The 14,472-nt window shown below is 39.2% G+C and overlaps 2 protein-coding genes across 2 annotated transcripts; both read right to left on the bottom strand.

The window, feature by feature from the left end:
* Window positions 1-454: 454 nt before the first annotated feature.
* LOC139624787 (uncharacterized) lies at window positions 455-4,311 on the bottom strand. The gene is made up of 3 exons (XM_071484157.1): window positions 4,219-4,311; window positions 3,643-4,097; window positions 455-2,172 (listed from the first exon to the last, which is right to left on the bottom strand). Exons 1-3 carry the CDS (start codon window positions 4,274-4,276, stop codon window positions 1,891-1,893), a joined length of 795 nt encoding a protein of 264 aa, XP_071340258.1. The 5' UTR covers window positions 4,277-4,311; the 3' UTR covers window positions 455-1,890.
* Window positions 4,312-4,716: 405 nt separating this feature from the next.
* tbx3b (T-box transcription factor 3b) lies at window positions 4,717-7,111 on the bottom strand. Its single transcript, XM_071484134.1, has 5 exons — window positions 6,551-7,111; window positions 6,198-6,465; window positions 5,748-5,894; window positions 5,513-5,593; window positions 4,717-4,788 (listed from the first exon to the last, which is right to left on the bottom strand). Exons 1-5 carry the CDS (start codon window positions 6,880-6,882, stop codon window positions 4,717-4,719), a joined length of 900 nt encoding a protein of 299 aa, XP_071340235.1. The 5' UTR covers window positions 6,883-7,111.
* Between the last annotated feature and the right edge of the window lie 7,361 nt (window positions 7,112-14,472).

Genomic DNA, 14,472 nt, shown 5'->3' with positions numbered 1-14,472 from the left:
TATATATATATATATATATATATATATATATATGCAGTCTGCAGTAGTGGCAGTAGCATTAGTTGTAGTATATATTTATTTCCAGTGTTGGGGAGTAACTAGTTACAGATAATGGGATTATCAGTATTAGTATTAATTAAATTACAAAATGAATGTAATTGTAATCTGTTGCAGTTACTGAGAAGATGTATGTAATTAGATTACAGTTACCAATCGAAGTGTTGGTGATTTCAAAGAGGATACATCGAAATGTAGCTTATACAGATGCAGATACAGTCTTATAGCCATGCATTCTGTTGCCTTGCATCATTTGGCTGAGCAGGCCTTCAACCTACAACACCTATGACCTACATCCCCTTGTTCTTTAACAGAATGTCTCTAGTTGTCTTGTAATCATTGTTTTGTTTTCCTTGTTTTGTCCTGTTAATGTTCTGTCTTTTGTCTTGCAATGTAATGTGGAATTAATATTCCACATATGATACTGTTTTTATCAAAACTGAATGCAGCTGCCAGCAAGGATGGTCATGTTCCATGTATAGTGATGGAATGACAAATACAGAGCGGTATTAGTAATTGGTTTTAATAGTTTTGCTGCTTGTGTAATGTTGTTTTTACAATTCAAAATGAATTATAAGTTAGTGATTTGATCCTTATTCTTTGGCAGATGTATGTAATAAACTGTACAGCTTAACATTGGTCTACAAGGACCTGAAAAGTTATTTTATTCGTTGGTTTCTTACAATGAGTTTTGTGGTCCTACGTGAGCACACTGTTTTGGGCCAATGTCACAAGAGGTTTGTTTTTTTTTTTTAATCTCACCTCTTTACACTGGCTTAGTTGTCAAAAAGGTGATGTCACATGCTTCTTTACACCAATCATGATTCACCATTTGAATTGGAATCTGATCCCAATGAAATTTTGAATATTAAAGCTCTTAATGAATATACATAACAAAAAAATGTGTAATTAATATTTAATATTATAAGCCTACAAAAATACTGAAGATTTGAACAACGTTTTCGGGGACTTTAAAAACAGTTACACAAAGAAACTTTTAGGAACATAATTTTTCATTATTTATTGGATCAGTATTTCAGTCTTTGAGGGAAAAAAAAAGTGACACAGTCTCATGGACAAAAACGCACATGCATGCTTGTATCCATGCATTCAAATGCAAAGACAGCTGACATGTTTTAAGCTATTCAACTCAAATTTGAAAAAATGGTACAAATGTTGAATTACTTTTTGTAAAGTCTCTGGAAAGCTTCATACAGTTCAGTTTTTTTTAATGTATTGCATTATTTGTTCAATTCATATTCATATGTTATACGCTAAACTTAGTTCAGAAATTTGGCAGTTGTCAAATGTTTCTGGCTTCCAGGGTCAGCAGTTTTGTGACTTTAGAAGAGACTTCAGCATTATATTACTGCAGCATATCATCCACCAAACTGCATCTAATTTCAACAGGGACCAGTGTGTAGGATTTAGTGGCATCCAGTGGTGAGGTTGCAGATTGCGACCAACTGAATACCCCTCTCGCCACCCCTCACTGTTCAAGCATACAGGAGAACCTACAGTGGCCTTTAGGTAAGGTAAAACTACAAATGGCTGACTCTAGAGAGTGTTTGGTTCAGGTTATACACTAATGAAAACTTAATTATGAATATTATATTCCATGTCTAACAACAGATCCCCTACATTCGTTTTAATATGTCATTTGTAAACAAAGTTATATTTTGTTGAAATAAAACACAGTGATTCAATCCTAAGTCATGTAATCAATAAGCTGCAGATGTCTGAGACTTTACCAAAATGCACGATAACGTTTTCATTTTGAAATGGCCTTTCAAGTCTGTACGTGTGAGTGGGCAGAGGGACACAAAGCAACAGTCAGAGTGTCCTTGCTGTTTGTGTCTTGTCTTGACTGCAGTCAATTTCAGCTTCATCCAGTGAGTTCATTTGCTCTGTTTTGGGTACCATTAACAAGTCAGGGACATGATATTTCAAGGGACCACCACCCACAGGAGCAACAGATGAAGATATTATTGGAGAGGTGAAGTAGTCCCGTCTGTGGACACTTGGATAGGTTCTGAAGTCCACTTTGGACCGCACTGAGAGGCTGGCGTAGGGATAAAACAGAAAGCCTCCGAAGTGGGAGAAGCTCATCAGGTCCTGGTAACAAGAAGAAAATGCACACAAAGTATAATGAACAAAAAATAGCTAAGGTCCAATCAAGCACTGACAGACTGAAACAGCTCATAACACTGATATAAATATGCCCACACACGACACTTTATTGAAAAGATTTTTTTTTTTGCCTCCATATTCAAAAACTCCATAATACAGGCCTTCGTTTACACTGTGATTGCATTATTTTTATTGTTATTGTGTTTCCTCCTCTGCTGACTTTAGAAACCTTTCAAAGCTGTTCACCTGAGGTACACTTACTTTCTACTCCAGCGCACCTGTTATCAGCTGCAGCAGTGCTAGACAAACATTCCCATTTAGAGTACATTTTCTTGGTTTGTCCTTGTTTAAAATCAGACAGCAAAGAAGTAGACATCATAATAAATCCTTGTATTCTAGGTGTTATCAGGCTTTTAAATTGTATTTTCTCTTTACACATCACAATAATATTTGTTTTTTTACACTACACAGTAGGAATAAGACATGTGGGCAATATTAATTACACAATAAGAAGAATAATAGCCCTTTAGATACCCAGTATTTACAAAAATACTTAAGGCTTAATTAAATTCTCATTTCCTTTAAATTGCCTGGTTGTTGTTACTCTCTTCGCTCCCATTGTCAGATTTTCTTCTAGTGTATCTCTGCATGAGTATTCGTTGGAACCAGTCAGTAACTTATTAGTAGATGATTCATGCAACACAATCACACTGTAAACTGTGGCCTTTGTTCTAAAATTAAGATAATACAATAACCAAATTAGAATTAGTTAACAAAATAGTTAATATGAGGCCTCAGCAGACTGAGGTAGACAATTATACTGAGCATCCTACAAAGTTAAACTTTACTTTGTACAGAATTTCCACAGAACTAAATTTTGGAAGCTATTGAATGTACATGTAATGTATGTAATGTAATGTCATGTATGTAATATTAGAATTAGGCCAGTTGATTTGCTCCCCATGATTACATTAGAAGCTCATTAAGAAAGAAGTTTTGGGATACTTGTTCTTTAGTTGTATATTTTCATTTTACACAACTTTACACAACATCATACTTCTTCAATACATATCAAAGTCAAATCAAATCTTGTACTTTTAATGCTTAATTTTTTACTGATGCCAATTACTTAGAAAATACATATAATACATTAAAAACTATGATGTGTTTTTATCGACTAGAATATTAAACCCCTGCTTCAGTTATAATAATGAGATATATATATAATATATGATGATAAATTGTTATATATAATGATAAAATACTGACAGGGGGCATGCTCTTGGAAAATTAGTAATGCAGTCCTTGATACTTGATACTTTTTACAAGAGCATTAGATGACTCAGTGAGTCAGACATCTCCAGATTTATCCACCTTGTTATGAAATGAATGTCTCCCATAATTATTTTATGTGTTTTAATCAGCATTTCACTAGTCGATTAGTCTTGTTTTTACCTGCACCAGCGCCTGCTGCTGAAGGCTGGTGGGAAACCCTGCAGTTCCTGGAGTCCTGACAGGTGCTGCCAGGCTCAGTCCACTTGCCACGGCTCTGTCCATGGTGGCCCAGCTGTTCACCTGAGCAGAGTGGAAAAGGCTGTTGGGGATACTCCGATCCCACAGATGTGTGTTTAATTCCGGTGGATAGACACAAGTGTGTGCAAAACCGCTGTGTAATTTGTACATTTGTTCCTTCTCTGAGTCTTTGGAGCAACCTGCTCCATCAGTTGTTACACTGATGACGTGGCTTTGTCTCGGATCCATTTCTCTCTGTGTCCCAACTGGAGTCTGTTCTGTCCTGTGTGTAATGGAAACCTTTGGCCCAGGTTTCATTTCTCTTGGTGTTTTGCACTCCTCTTCTCCAGCATCGTTCTCAGCATTATCATTTTTGTCACTGTCACATTCATGGGCGTCTTGAAAAAAAAAAAATGGAAAAGTTGCTTTGGACTCATGTTAATAGACTCAAAGACTGTACTGACAAATGAATATGATACGTGTTAAAGTAGTCACTGTGATACTGTGTAGTCACTGCACCTGAATCTTGTAGGGATAAATCTTGAACAGGTTCAGGTTTCATGTCAATCAGCCGCATCTCTTTAGATTTTTGTGATGGATGTTGTAGTTTCCTGATTTTACAAAAGAAAGCAATATATACACACATATATGATACTGGTAACAACAGGTTTTACAGGCTCAGACAATAATTGTTTATCACATATGAAGTTGAAGTAGATTCTAACTGAACCAATGCCTGACTTGCACTCTTTGGGCTCTGGACTCTTGTACTTGGACTCTCTGTCACTGTGGTGTTTAGGAAACTGCGGTTGGTGTTTCACCCTGCCACTCTGGTATATTAAGGACCAAATAATTTAATGGATAATCAGCTGATTCATTGATGATGAAAATAATCAAACGTTTCCTACATTTTTTTTTTTTTTTTTTGAATACACTCAGTGAATTTAAATAACTTTTAGAGCAATAAAGTTTTAGTAAATTTCCCCAAATCTAAATCATTTAAATCATTTAAACATTTTACATATTACAGATGTCTTTATAAAGAAACACAAAGTCATAGTTATAGTAGTAGGTGCCACCAGACTGAATCTAATATAAAAAGAATGAACAGTGGCAAGAAAAAGTCTGTGAAACATCCGAAGTGACTTGGTTTTCAGCACTGATTGGTCACAAAATGGAATCCAACCTTCATCTATTCACAGTGCTGGTGAAAAAAAGGAGGCCAGCCCTTGGATTTGATAACTGGTCAAACCTCATTCGGCATCATTACCCTCAAAAAAGCTGTAGCTCAGACCTGCACCGTGTTCAGGAAGAATTCTCAAAGCCTCTTCTTTGTTGACAATTCACCCTGAGTTTCATCTCCACAAAACATTTTCACAGTGGTGTTGTGGAGTGTCAAGGTGCTCCTTTCGGGCAGACTATGATGTTTTCTTTCTTTTTTTTTTTTTGGAGAGCAGTCGGGTGGAGCATGGTGGGATGCTCCATGCCACCCTGACCTGTGTGTCTGTGTGGATGAACACAGTCGTCCCAGCTCGATGCCCACCTCCAGTGAGAGTAACTCTAAACTCTTTGGCATAACTTTATAACCACTTACAAACTTTAATGGATACTTTGCAGATAAATAAAATATATATAGATAGATAGATAGATAGATAGATAGATAGATAGATAGATAGATAGATAGATAGATAGATAGATAGATAGATAGATAGATAGATAGATAGATATTTCCACTATAATTTCCGCTTATTGTTATTATCATTATTATTATTATTAATATGTGATTACGTGAATTCATAACTGAAACTCTAACTTGCCTCTTTTCTCTTCTTCCGTTGCCCATGTCTCGGAATCCCTTCGCGAAGGGGTTGTTGTCTATTTTCAGCTGTGTGATCTGTTATTGGTTCAAAGGAGAGCGAGATAAAGACGACATATCTTTATGTGACGGGTTGATTACTGACAGAGGGAGTAAGAAAATAATAATCCCGATTGAAGAGAGGCTTCTTTTGTTTTGAACGTTGAGCTTGAGGAAGAAGTGAAGCTCTTACCTTATCGTTCTGATAAGCTGTCACCGCGATGAACTCCGTCTCGGAGAAGACGTACGTCCTGAAGGTGCTGTACGGCAGCTTGAGGATGTCATTTACCTTCACGATATGAAATCTCGGTTGGTATTTGTGCATGGAGTTGAGAATTGTCTGCAAATGAACAATGACGATAAAGTTCATGTAAATTTGAAGGAAAAAAAACTCATTTTCTGATGAGATGAAAATGTTTATAAAACGAAACTAAAATAATGAAGCAGTTGTGGCGAAGGTGTAGCAAGAACTCAAAATTATATTTACAACATTAAATTTGATATGGTTATAAATGCATCACGACAAATCGAGGCCTATTTTGATGTGTGAGGTTTATTGCGTTACTGAGCCTTAAACAGATTCCCTGACTGTCACTTAGTTCATCATAAAAACTGTTAACAAATGAACAAAATCCAAACTTACAAATCCATGCTTGTCAGATATGTTGTTGGTCAGTTTCAGTTTGTGGAAGTTGACCACTTTGGACATCCACTGCTCGCCCGTGGCCGGACTGTCCGGGTGGATGTACATGCGTTTGGGCATCTCCGGGTCCGCCTTTCCCGCCACTATCCAGCGGGAATTATGAAACTTGTATCTGCAGTCATCAGCCGCCACTATGTCCATCAGAAGAATGTATTTGGCTTTTCTATCCATCCCGATGCACCTGGCTTTGAGCGGCGGAAACATGCGCCTGCGGGGTGAAGAGAGAAAGGCATGAAGCAGGCATTCACCAAGAGACGCTCTATCCGTGCGTAATTATTAAACTTTTACTGTACCTCCCAGATTTTGTAATGACCATTTCAGTGCCGCATTTGTGGAACTGTCTCCAGAGGTCGCTGGCTTCCAGATGAACTTTCGGCTCATCATCTGCTGTCTCCCCTCCCTCCAGAATTTCTGGAGGCCGACACAACATCGCAGACTGCCGAGGCGGAGAAGTGTGAATCACCGTATCCAAACTGGGATCTGCTGACCCCCGGGAGGATAAAGCGATGGTTGGGAACAGTGGGGGCCCGGCCAGGACAGTCCCTCGAAGGGTCGCTTCTCCGACTCTTGTTGGGAAGGCTTGTGGTACCTCGCCCGGGACGCACGGCTCCGAGAAGCTGCGCATGATTTCCAAAGGAAAAAGACACTTTTACGCACGACAGTGGTCGGGTTAGACCTTGACACCACGTTGGTATCTCCTGGATAAACGACTCTGCATAATTCTAAAGTCACTAAAATGCACTAACTGTAGCAACGTCAAGACTTTTTTTTCTCTGGATGTTTTGTCTCAGAAAAATCCCGACCACAGTCCAGTGGATGCCTCTCAGCTTGTGTCCAAACTGATTTGCTCCTTGACACTTATGGACTCAGAGGTGGGTGGAGTTTCCCCGATGTTAGACTTCATGTGCAGGAATAAACTGCCTCAAATTTCCACAAAGGCTGATGAAGGTGTTCTTAACTATTTATGTGAAAATCCAGCTTTATTAATCAAAAAGCAACAACCCTGAACTAATTACACGCTTAAAACACTTCACCGATGAATACCACAACTGCACCATCAATGAAATCTGACAACGCAGCAGTGCACAGAGCTTGTTGTGATTCCCACACCATTCCAGCGCCCTGTGGTTTGAACAGCTCCACTGATGTGGTTTCTCCCGTGCAGCGCTGCGTGGGGACTGTCCGCAAGGATTCAGCTCTGTGCAGGTGCAGCCTCTGCCAGCGATTGTCCCGGCTGGATTAGGCTGTGGGTTCGGTTACACGCTTTTTATTGCTCAATGGTCCATGACAGCACAGGAACGTCCCAGTAAAAGCTTTCCGTGAGTGAGGGCGGCAGGTTCAGGATACATGTGTGCCACCCGCGATGTGCAGCTCAATATGAAGTCACATGAAAGTGTGAAAACAGACATTTATGTCGTGTTTTAATAAAATACAATAATAAATATTACTAAAATTAAAGCCTAAACCTAAGCACATGTTCATACTGCATTTAACCACAGAAACACATTGCCACTGTAACAGTACAACATTATTATTGTGATGTGATTGAGTTTACACACATGGTCACCTCTGAGTTAACAAATGTTCACTGAAGGTTCATTGTTGACAAAATTCTTAAAGGTTTCATATTGTATGAAGTGAGATTTCAATGTCTTCTTGATTATGAAGCAGGTCTAGGCTCTCTATTAATACTGTGAAAGTATCAAAGCCTCAGTCCACAGAGAAATGCACACAGCCTGCATTCAGAAATTGAGCCTTAAGGCAAGCCTTCTGGACTTATGTAATTTTGTGATGTCACAATTGTAAAGTCACTGCCCTCAGCCATGCCTCCAGCACGGCTCACCTGGACCCACCATCCACCAGCCACCATCCGTTTTACCTGAAATCTGCTGTATTTTACACAAAAACAGTCTTGAAGCCTCTCTTCTGATTGGCTGACTGATCTGTTGTTACTGGAGCTCCAGAGAGAAGCCTGAGAGAGGAGATGTAAAACTACACTGAGATGGTTTTTGGTTCTTAAAACCACAAATATTTTATCTTATGGATATCAACACTGCAAATAAAACACTGGAAAAGTGTTAAATATGGGACCTTTAACTCAAAGTCTGTTTACGAGAATTCTTTATTATTATTAATTCAAATTTCAAAATGTGTGCTTAATCATCTATGAGATTGATTTATATTAAAATCATCTGTCCCACTTGCATGTACGACGCGAAGACAACATGGGGCAGCTACAGTCTCTCAGAGTCTCGTCAGCCCTGTAACATCACACATCACCACAGTCAGAGTGTGTGGGGTGCAAAGGGCTGAGCAGTGTGGAAGAAAAAGGACAGCGAAAGAGACAGAGTAAACAAAAGAAGGAGAAAAAGTGGAGCTGAGAGGGAACATATCAAAGGAGGAAGAAAGTGTAGCTAAATGCTTGCAAGATCAGAGATAGTGTATTTTCATGAGTAAGGGACATGCATGTTATGTTACATGTTAATGAAATGCTAGCAGGGCCATACACAGTGAGTCAAGTTCATTCTTTCCAAGTTAATTCTGTACATTAAAAAAAAAACTAATAAATAGCATCAACACTTAATCATGCTCTGTATGAAACCAAAAAGTGCCTGTGAATGGAAACCATTGAGAATAAAGAGCTGTATACTTTTTTTTCGGCAGAAGTAGCTCCACGTTGTCAGAGCTTCATGATAATCCACACAAGTGCAGCCAGAGCTCTGAGGAAATCCCAGCTGCTATATAAACACTGCAAAAGTGCACAGAGATGACAGGTATGAGGATTTATTCCTGTAGCCTGAATTAAGAAACCAACAGAAAAGATATTTCAAGAAAATGGTTATAGTGTATGTGGTCTGAAAGTGTGGAGATTGACTGGGCTGATGTTAGATTTATGAATTGTTATCTCAGTCTGTCCCTGTCTGAATGTTTTGTACTTTGCTCTTTGCAATACACAGCAGATATAAGAGTTTTGTTATTATTTTGCATGAAATTTCAGTGAATCTGTGTGTTCTGCCAACCTGAGAGTCGCTCACCGGTGAGCCTGAGTAACTTTCACATGCTCTAATTTTCAATTTTCACTGGCATATGCAGAAACATGCTTGTGCCATAGAGCCATGACTCTGCTGTTGGACCCATAACTCAAGCTTAGACCCAGACAACAGCCACTGCTTTTTTTCACTCACAATGCACTGTATGTTTACTTGATCTGACTAGACTGAAAAGCATTTATATTATCAGACTTGAATAACATGAATGAATTACACAAATAACAGAATAAACATGTTTGTGCTTCACAAGTTACAAAAGAAATATGAAATCAAAGACATAAACAGGACTAACAATAACTATAATAATAATTTAAAAAAATAATAAAACAAGGTTAAAAAAAATAAAAAAAGTTTAAAAGTTTTCTTTAAAAAAAAAAAAAGAAAGTTGCATCCACTGTGCTTAAAGTTCAGCGTCAATGACTGTGTCCACTTACTTGAAGCTTGTTACAGCTTCTAAGTTGTGGCCTTTGGAGAAACAGTGGTAAAGGGTAACAGCAGTTTCCTAAAAACAACACACTGAGGTTTGTGTTTCAGCAAGGACTTTGCTGTGAAATCAGGAAATACCTCACACTGGACCTTTTGTTACAGCCTCACCACGGCTCTCTGATCAGATGCCTAAGTAAGCACACGTCTTATTCAGAGGTCATTCAAGATATGCGGTGGGTGGCAGAGCTGTTGATGACCCAATCTTTTTCTGGCAGAGATGCAGGGGAAAACCCTGCCCGTCTGTCAGCCAACTTCAAAGAGCCAGTAAGTAATCTGAAACAGGCCCCAGAATGATGGCAAACAAGACGCCTGGCTGTTATTTGTGGGTTTGGCCCACAAGCTGCGTGTGAAACCTGTCACTGAGGATAAACCCGCAGATCTCCACTGGGCCACTGCCCAGTAACACACTCACCCTAGTAAAACCTTTTGGGAGAGGAGATATGGTCCATGAGGTGGGAGCAGCTTAGAGAGCTGGGAGAAGAACCTTTGTCATTCGGAGTTTTCCTCCAGTACCAGTCCCTGTTTTGGCTGAATCTTATGTTCTAAACACCTTCGGACTGGTAGACATTTACTGGGAAAAAGGAAGTGACCTGTGTTAAATTTCAACACACAGAGGATCTCTCCATGACCACACTGTGACTGAACAGACAAAGCCAGTCCCATCAACAGAAACTTTAGGTTTTGCAGCTGGGTGAAAATAGTCACATGGCAGATATTTGGCTATTTACACCCATATGGTATACCCAGTGGTTCCAACAGTGCCTTGTTTTTTGTGCCATTAAAAATTGTCGTACACAACAGTGCAAACTGCTGCAATGTGCCGTTCAAAAGCGTCATACGCCAGGAGGTGTTCTAAACGTCTGCCACTGTCAGGAGCTTATTAAAAGTGCTGGAGTAGAACTGCTTTAGGAAGTCAGGCGAAACAGTATCAAGAGTGGCAAAGTCCACATAAGGAGGAGGTTATGGTGGATGATGAGTGGGTCAAGCACAGGATCACCATCTCTCTCCATGACTGTCCTGTCTCTCTCTCTGTCTCTCTCTGTGACTGTCCCGTCTCTCTCTTGCTGTGACTCCTGTCTCTCTCTCTGTGACTATCAGAATTAAGAAACAGACACATACATTTTCCCCATTTACCCCAGACTTCCCCCAAGGCAGACATGGTATAGCCTCTTGTTTTATTGATTATATATTGCCAATTGTAGCCTATATTATAGTCTGTGTTAGCTTATACTATGCAATAACCAATATAGATAACAAGGCAATAATCAGCAAATTGATCAAGTTATTATTCCATCCATCCACTTAGATTTAGGGGATGAAGGTTAAGATGCCTGGGAGATATTAAAAAGACAAATAAATCTGATTGACAAGAGCCGTGACACTGTTTACACATGTATACCCACTAAAACAAAGTACACCACTGGTCAGCCCCGTGACAGACTGGCAACCTGTCCGGAGTGCACCTCGCCCTCACCAATTTCAGCTGGGATTGCCCCACCCCCAACCCCCCAGCCCATGACCCTAAAAGAATAAGTGGCAAAGCTAATTTAGGGATAATAATGGGTGGACTGATTTAAAGTGTAATTTAGTTGCATGAGGTAATAAATAGTTGCTGGTTCCTTTTGATGTAGATGTAGACCTGCATGTAGAGTGGAAGAAAACTGGACTATTGTTAACAAGGGAGGAACAAATGGGCGTTCTAGTGTGAGTCAAAATAAACCATATCTAAGGCACAGATACTATTATGAGCTCACTTACCACAGGTATGTACACACTGCTGTTACCAGTGCCAAACGACTGGTCACTGCAAATCAGTGCAGCTTCTACCACAGTTCAAAGGTGTACAGAATTACATCAGTTTTTAAGCACTCTGGTTTTAATGCTTTGTTTGGTCAGACTTTGTTTAGGTCAGAAGGCCAATTCACAAGGCAATACAGATGACAGGCCTTATATGGTATATTTATATGGTATGGCGTGAAACCACTGAGTAAAAATCTACAGAGGCCAAAGTTCATAATGAACTCCCAAATATTTGGCACCAATGGGACCCAAGCCCTGTCATTCCTACTAACTTACTTTAAAAACCAAAACCAGTTGGGTCCTGCAGGTTTTAGCAAATGTAGGAAGGAAATTGTGCATTTGCTGGGGACTATTTCCAGTGGCGGATTAATCCACATTTGGTACTCAAGTGAGTATTTGGGACAGCAGCAGGTGTGCAGACTCCAACTATCCTTTTACTTTTATTGCTTTTAAGTCACTGCATCCAAAGTAAGCTGCAGCACTTTAGCCTGTAGCATCAACCAGCTTTTACTGACAATGTCTTTGACAAGAATGTTAATCTGCACTTCATTGCATCTCGGATCAAGTCTCCCAGTTGTTTTCCTGCAGACTTTATGTCCTCTGACTGGAAATCATCTCCACAACCAGGGTCACTGGAAAGCTTCCAAACCACTCTGGCCGTGCTGTCTCCCTAACACCTCTCATGTTTGGACAGTTGAACGTTGATGAATGGCCTAATGGTAACAGGTTAGTGTGACTGAACATATTTGGGCTTCGAAGGTGGGAGGAATGTAGTTTAACAGCGGAGCGGAGGTGCTAAAAGAGACGGAGCCTGAGATGATATCAAACACACACACACACACACACACACACACACACACACACACACACAGCGGTCACATGTCTCGAGGTGGGGCAGGCTGGAAGAGGAGCCATGAGAAAGTAGTAAAGGCAAGTAAAGGCAGCCACCATCAGACTGCAGCAAGTCGTGCCATTACTCCATTCGTGTCATATTCAATCCAACAAGCTGAAGGATTTTTTTTCCCAGAGTAGACCTTTAAAATATTCAGGATTTTATCCAGAATAGTATTTTGTAGCAGCACGTTCATATCTTCATCTTCACTAATGTAACGAACAGAAGAAAAAGAATGTGTTATGGTACAATTAATGTAAGTGACATCAATTTACACTTCCCCGTCCCCTTGAAATTACATTTATATATTTTTAGTTTGTTTTGCCAAATATATTTTAAGGGAAATGTTTTAACCTCCTACCTACTGTGTCTTGATTATGTTGAGTGGCAGCATTTTTTTGAACTGAAGGAAGTGTCATGTTTTTGTGGATGGTTGTCTTGGCTTGATGTGTAAAAAGGCAACAGTAACTTCTTTTAGCATAAGATAAAAATACATCTAACCAACATCTTAACCAGCTCGTTTGCCTAAATAAGCACCACTCAGGATGCCAACCCTGGTCTCCAGTGTCTAAAGGTCTTTTTCCACTGCTCCACTCAACTTGATTCTTATTGCCTTTTTTGGATTTCCCTCGAGCATAAGTTGTGGATAGTATCTGGTCTCTGGCACTTTGTTTTTGGAATCACCTACACGGAGAAGATTCCAAAAGGTGATGTCAAAAGACTCGAGACTATTGATTGGACAAAGCAAGTCACCAGTACTGCACAAGACATTCCACTCTGATAATACCAGTCAAAAGTGTGGACACACTTTTCAATCATGTCCAAATATATATATATATATATATATATATATATATATATATATATATGTTGTACTTGTATTGAGTTTGTACAAAATGTAGCTACTAGGCTTTTAAAGAAAAAAGGTGGAAGTTGAGAAGACCTGATTTTCAGATTTTACTGTCCATATTTAAAGCACTTAGTAAGTCATAAGTGTTATTTTATTTATTTATTTCATTTCAGTTTCAAAACACGAGGTTCAACTCACTTGTTTTCAAAGCATTCAAGAGCTTTCACATTTCAGAGCTAAGGGACCACTGTGGAAGGCCATGAAATATGGTTGAAAGCTTCTAAAACAAAGGGTAAGAACATGAGATTTTTTTTGTTTGTTTTTTTGTTTTGTTTTTTTCTGTCAAAAAATGAGTTAATACTATTATCTATTATGTTACGAAACTATTATTATTATCATTCATTTGCAGTATGTTAGAGCTACCTCAAACGTTTTGATACATAATTCAATACTGTACTCATGATCATATATTTACATATACAGTATATGTATGTGTTCAGCTCAAGGGCTCATGGGCCACTACAAGCAGTCGCTACAGTACAGTACAGGCTGTAGACCAGAGCCGCAGCCCTCAGTATACTGTACGTCTATTTGAGATGTGTCTGCAGGACATGAGTCACACCTGCACGGTTCAGTCAGAAGTGTGTTTCAGAATTAAACTGTATCCAGACGGGTCCGGCAGCAGATGGGCTTTGGGCTGGCAGGATGGGTGAGGGGTTTGAAGCAGAGGATTCACAAAGTGATGTAAAGCATTCCTCACATTTTCCAGCTCTTCAGATCCCCTCAGAAAAAGTCAGACACAGTTAAGACATGTTTGCTCTGCAGGCCTGAATAATAACAGCAATATGCATCAGTAGTATAGCACTTACCAAACTTGTTGGTGAACTACTGAAGATGACAATGTTGAAATAAGGGACCACCGTTTTCATGTATAGAGGAATTAGATTCAGTTTAACTGGTTTGACTCCTTGTGAGGACTTCTGTGTCCACTGCACAAAAAGGATGCAGCTTTTAAAAAATTAACGAATAAATACACATCAATAAATTATAGTAAATAGGGGGCTAACAATTATATAAAATGTGTGACAGGATGAAAATAGATATTATTTTATTTTTCAAGTTATTAGAAAAAATATT

Source organism: Trachinotus anak, unplaced genomic scaffold (assembly GCF_046630095.1).
Source record: "Trachinotus anak isolate AG129_WGS33_773 ecotype Australia unplaced genomic scaffold, CSIRO_AGI_Tana_v1 ptg000008l, whole genome shotgun sequence".
In the NCBI taxonomy this organism is placed as follows: domain Eukaryota; kingdom Metazoa; phylum Chordata; class Actinopteri; order Carangiformes; family Carangidae; genus Trachinotus; species Trachinotus anak.
The sequence above is the reverse complement of the archived record's forward strand: the minus strand, read 5'-3'. Positions and strand labels throughout refer to the sequence as shown.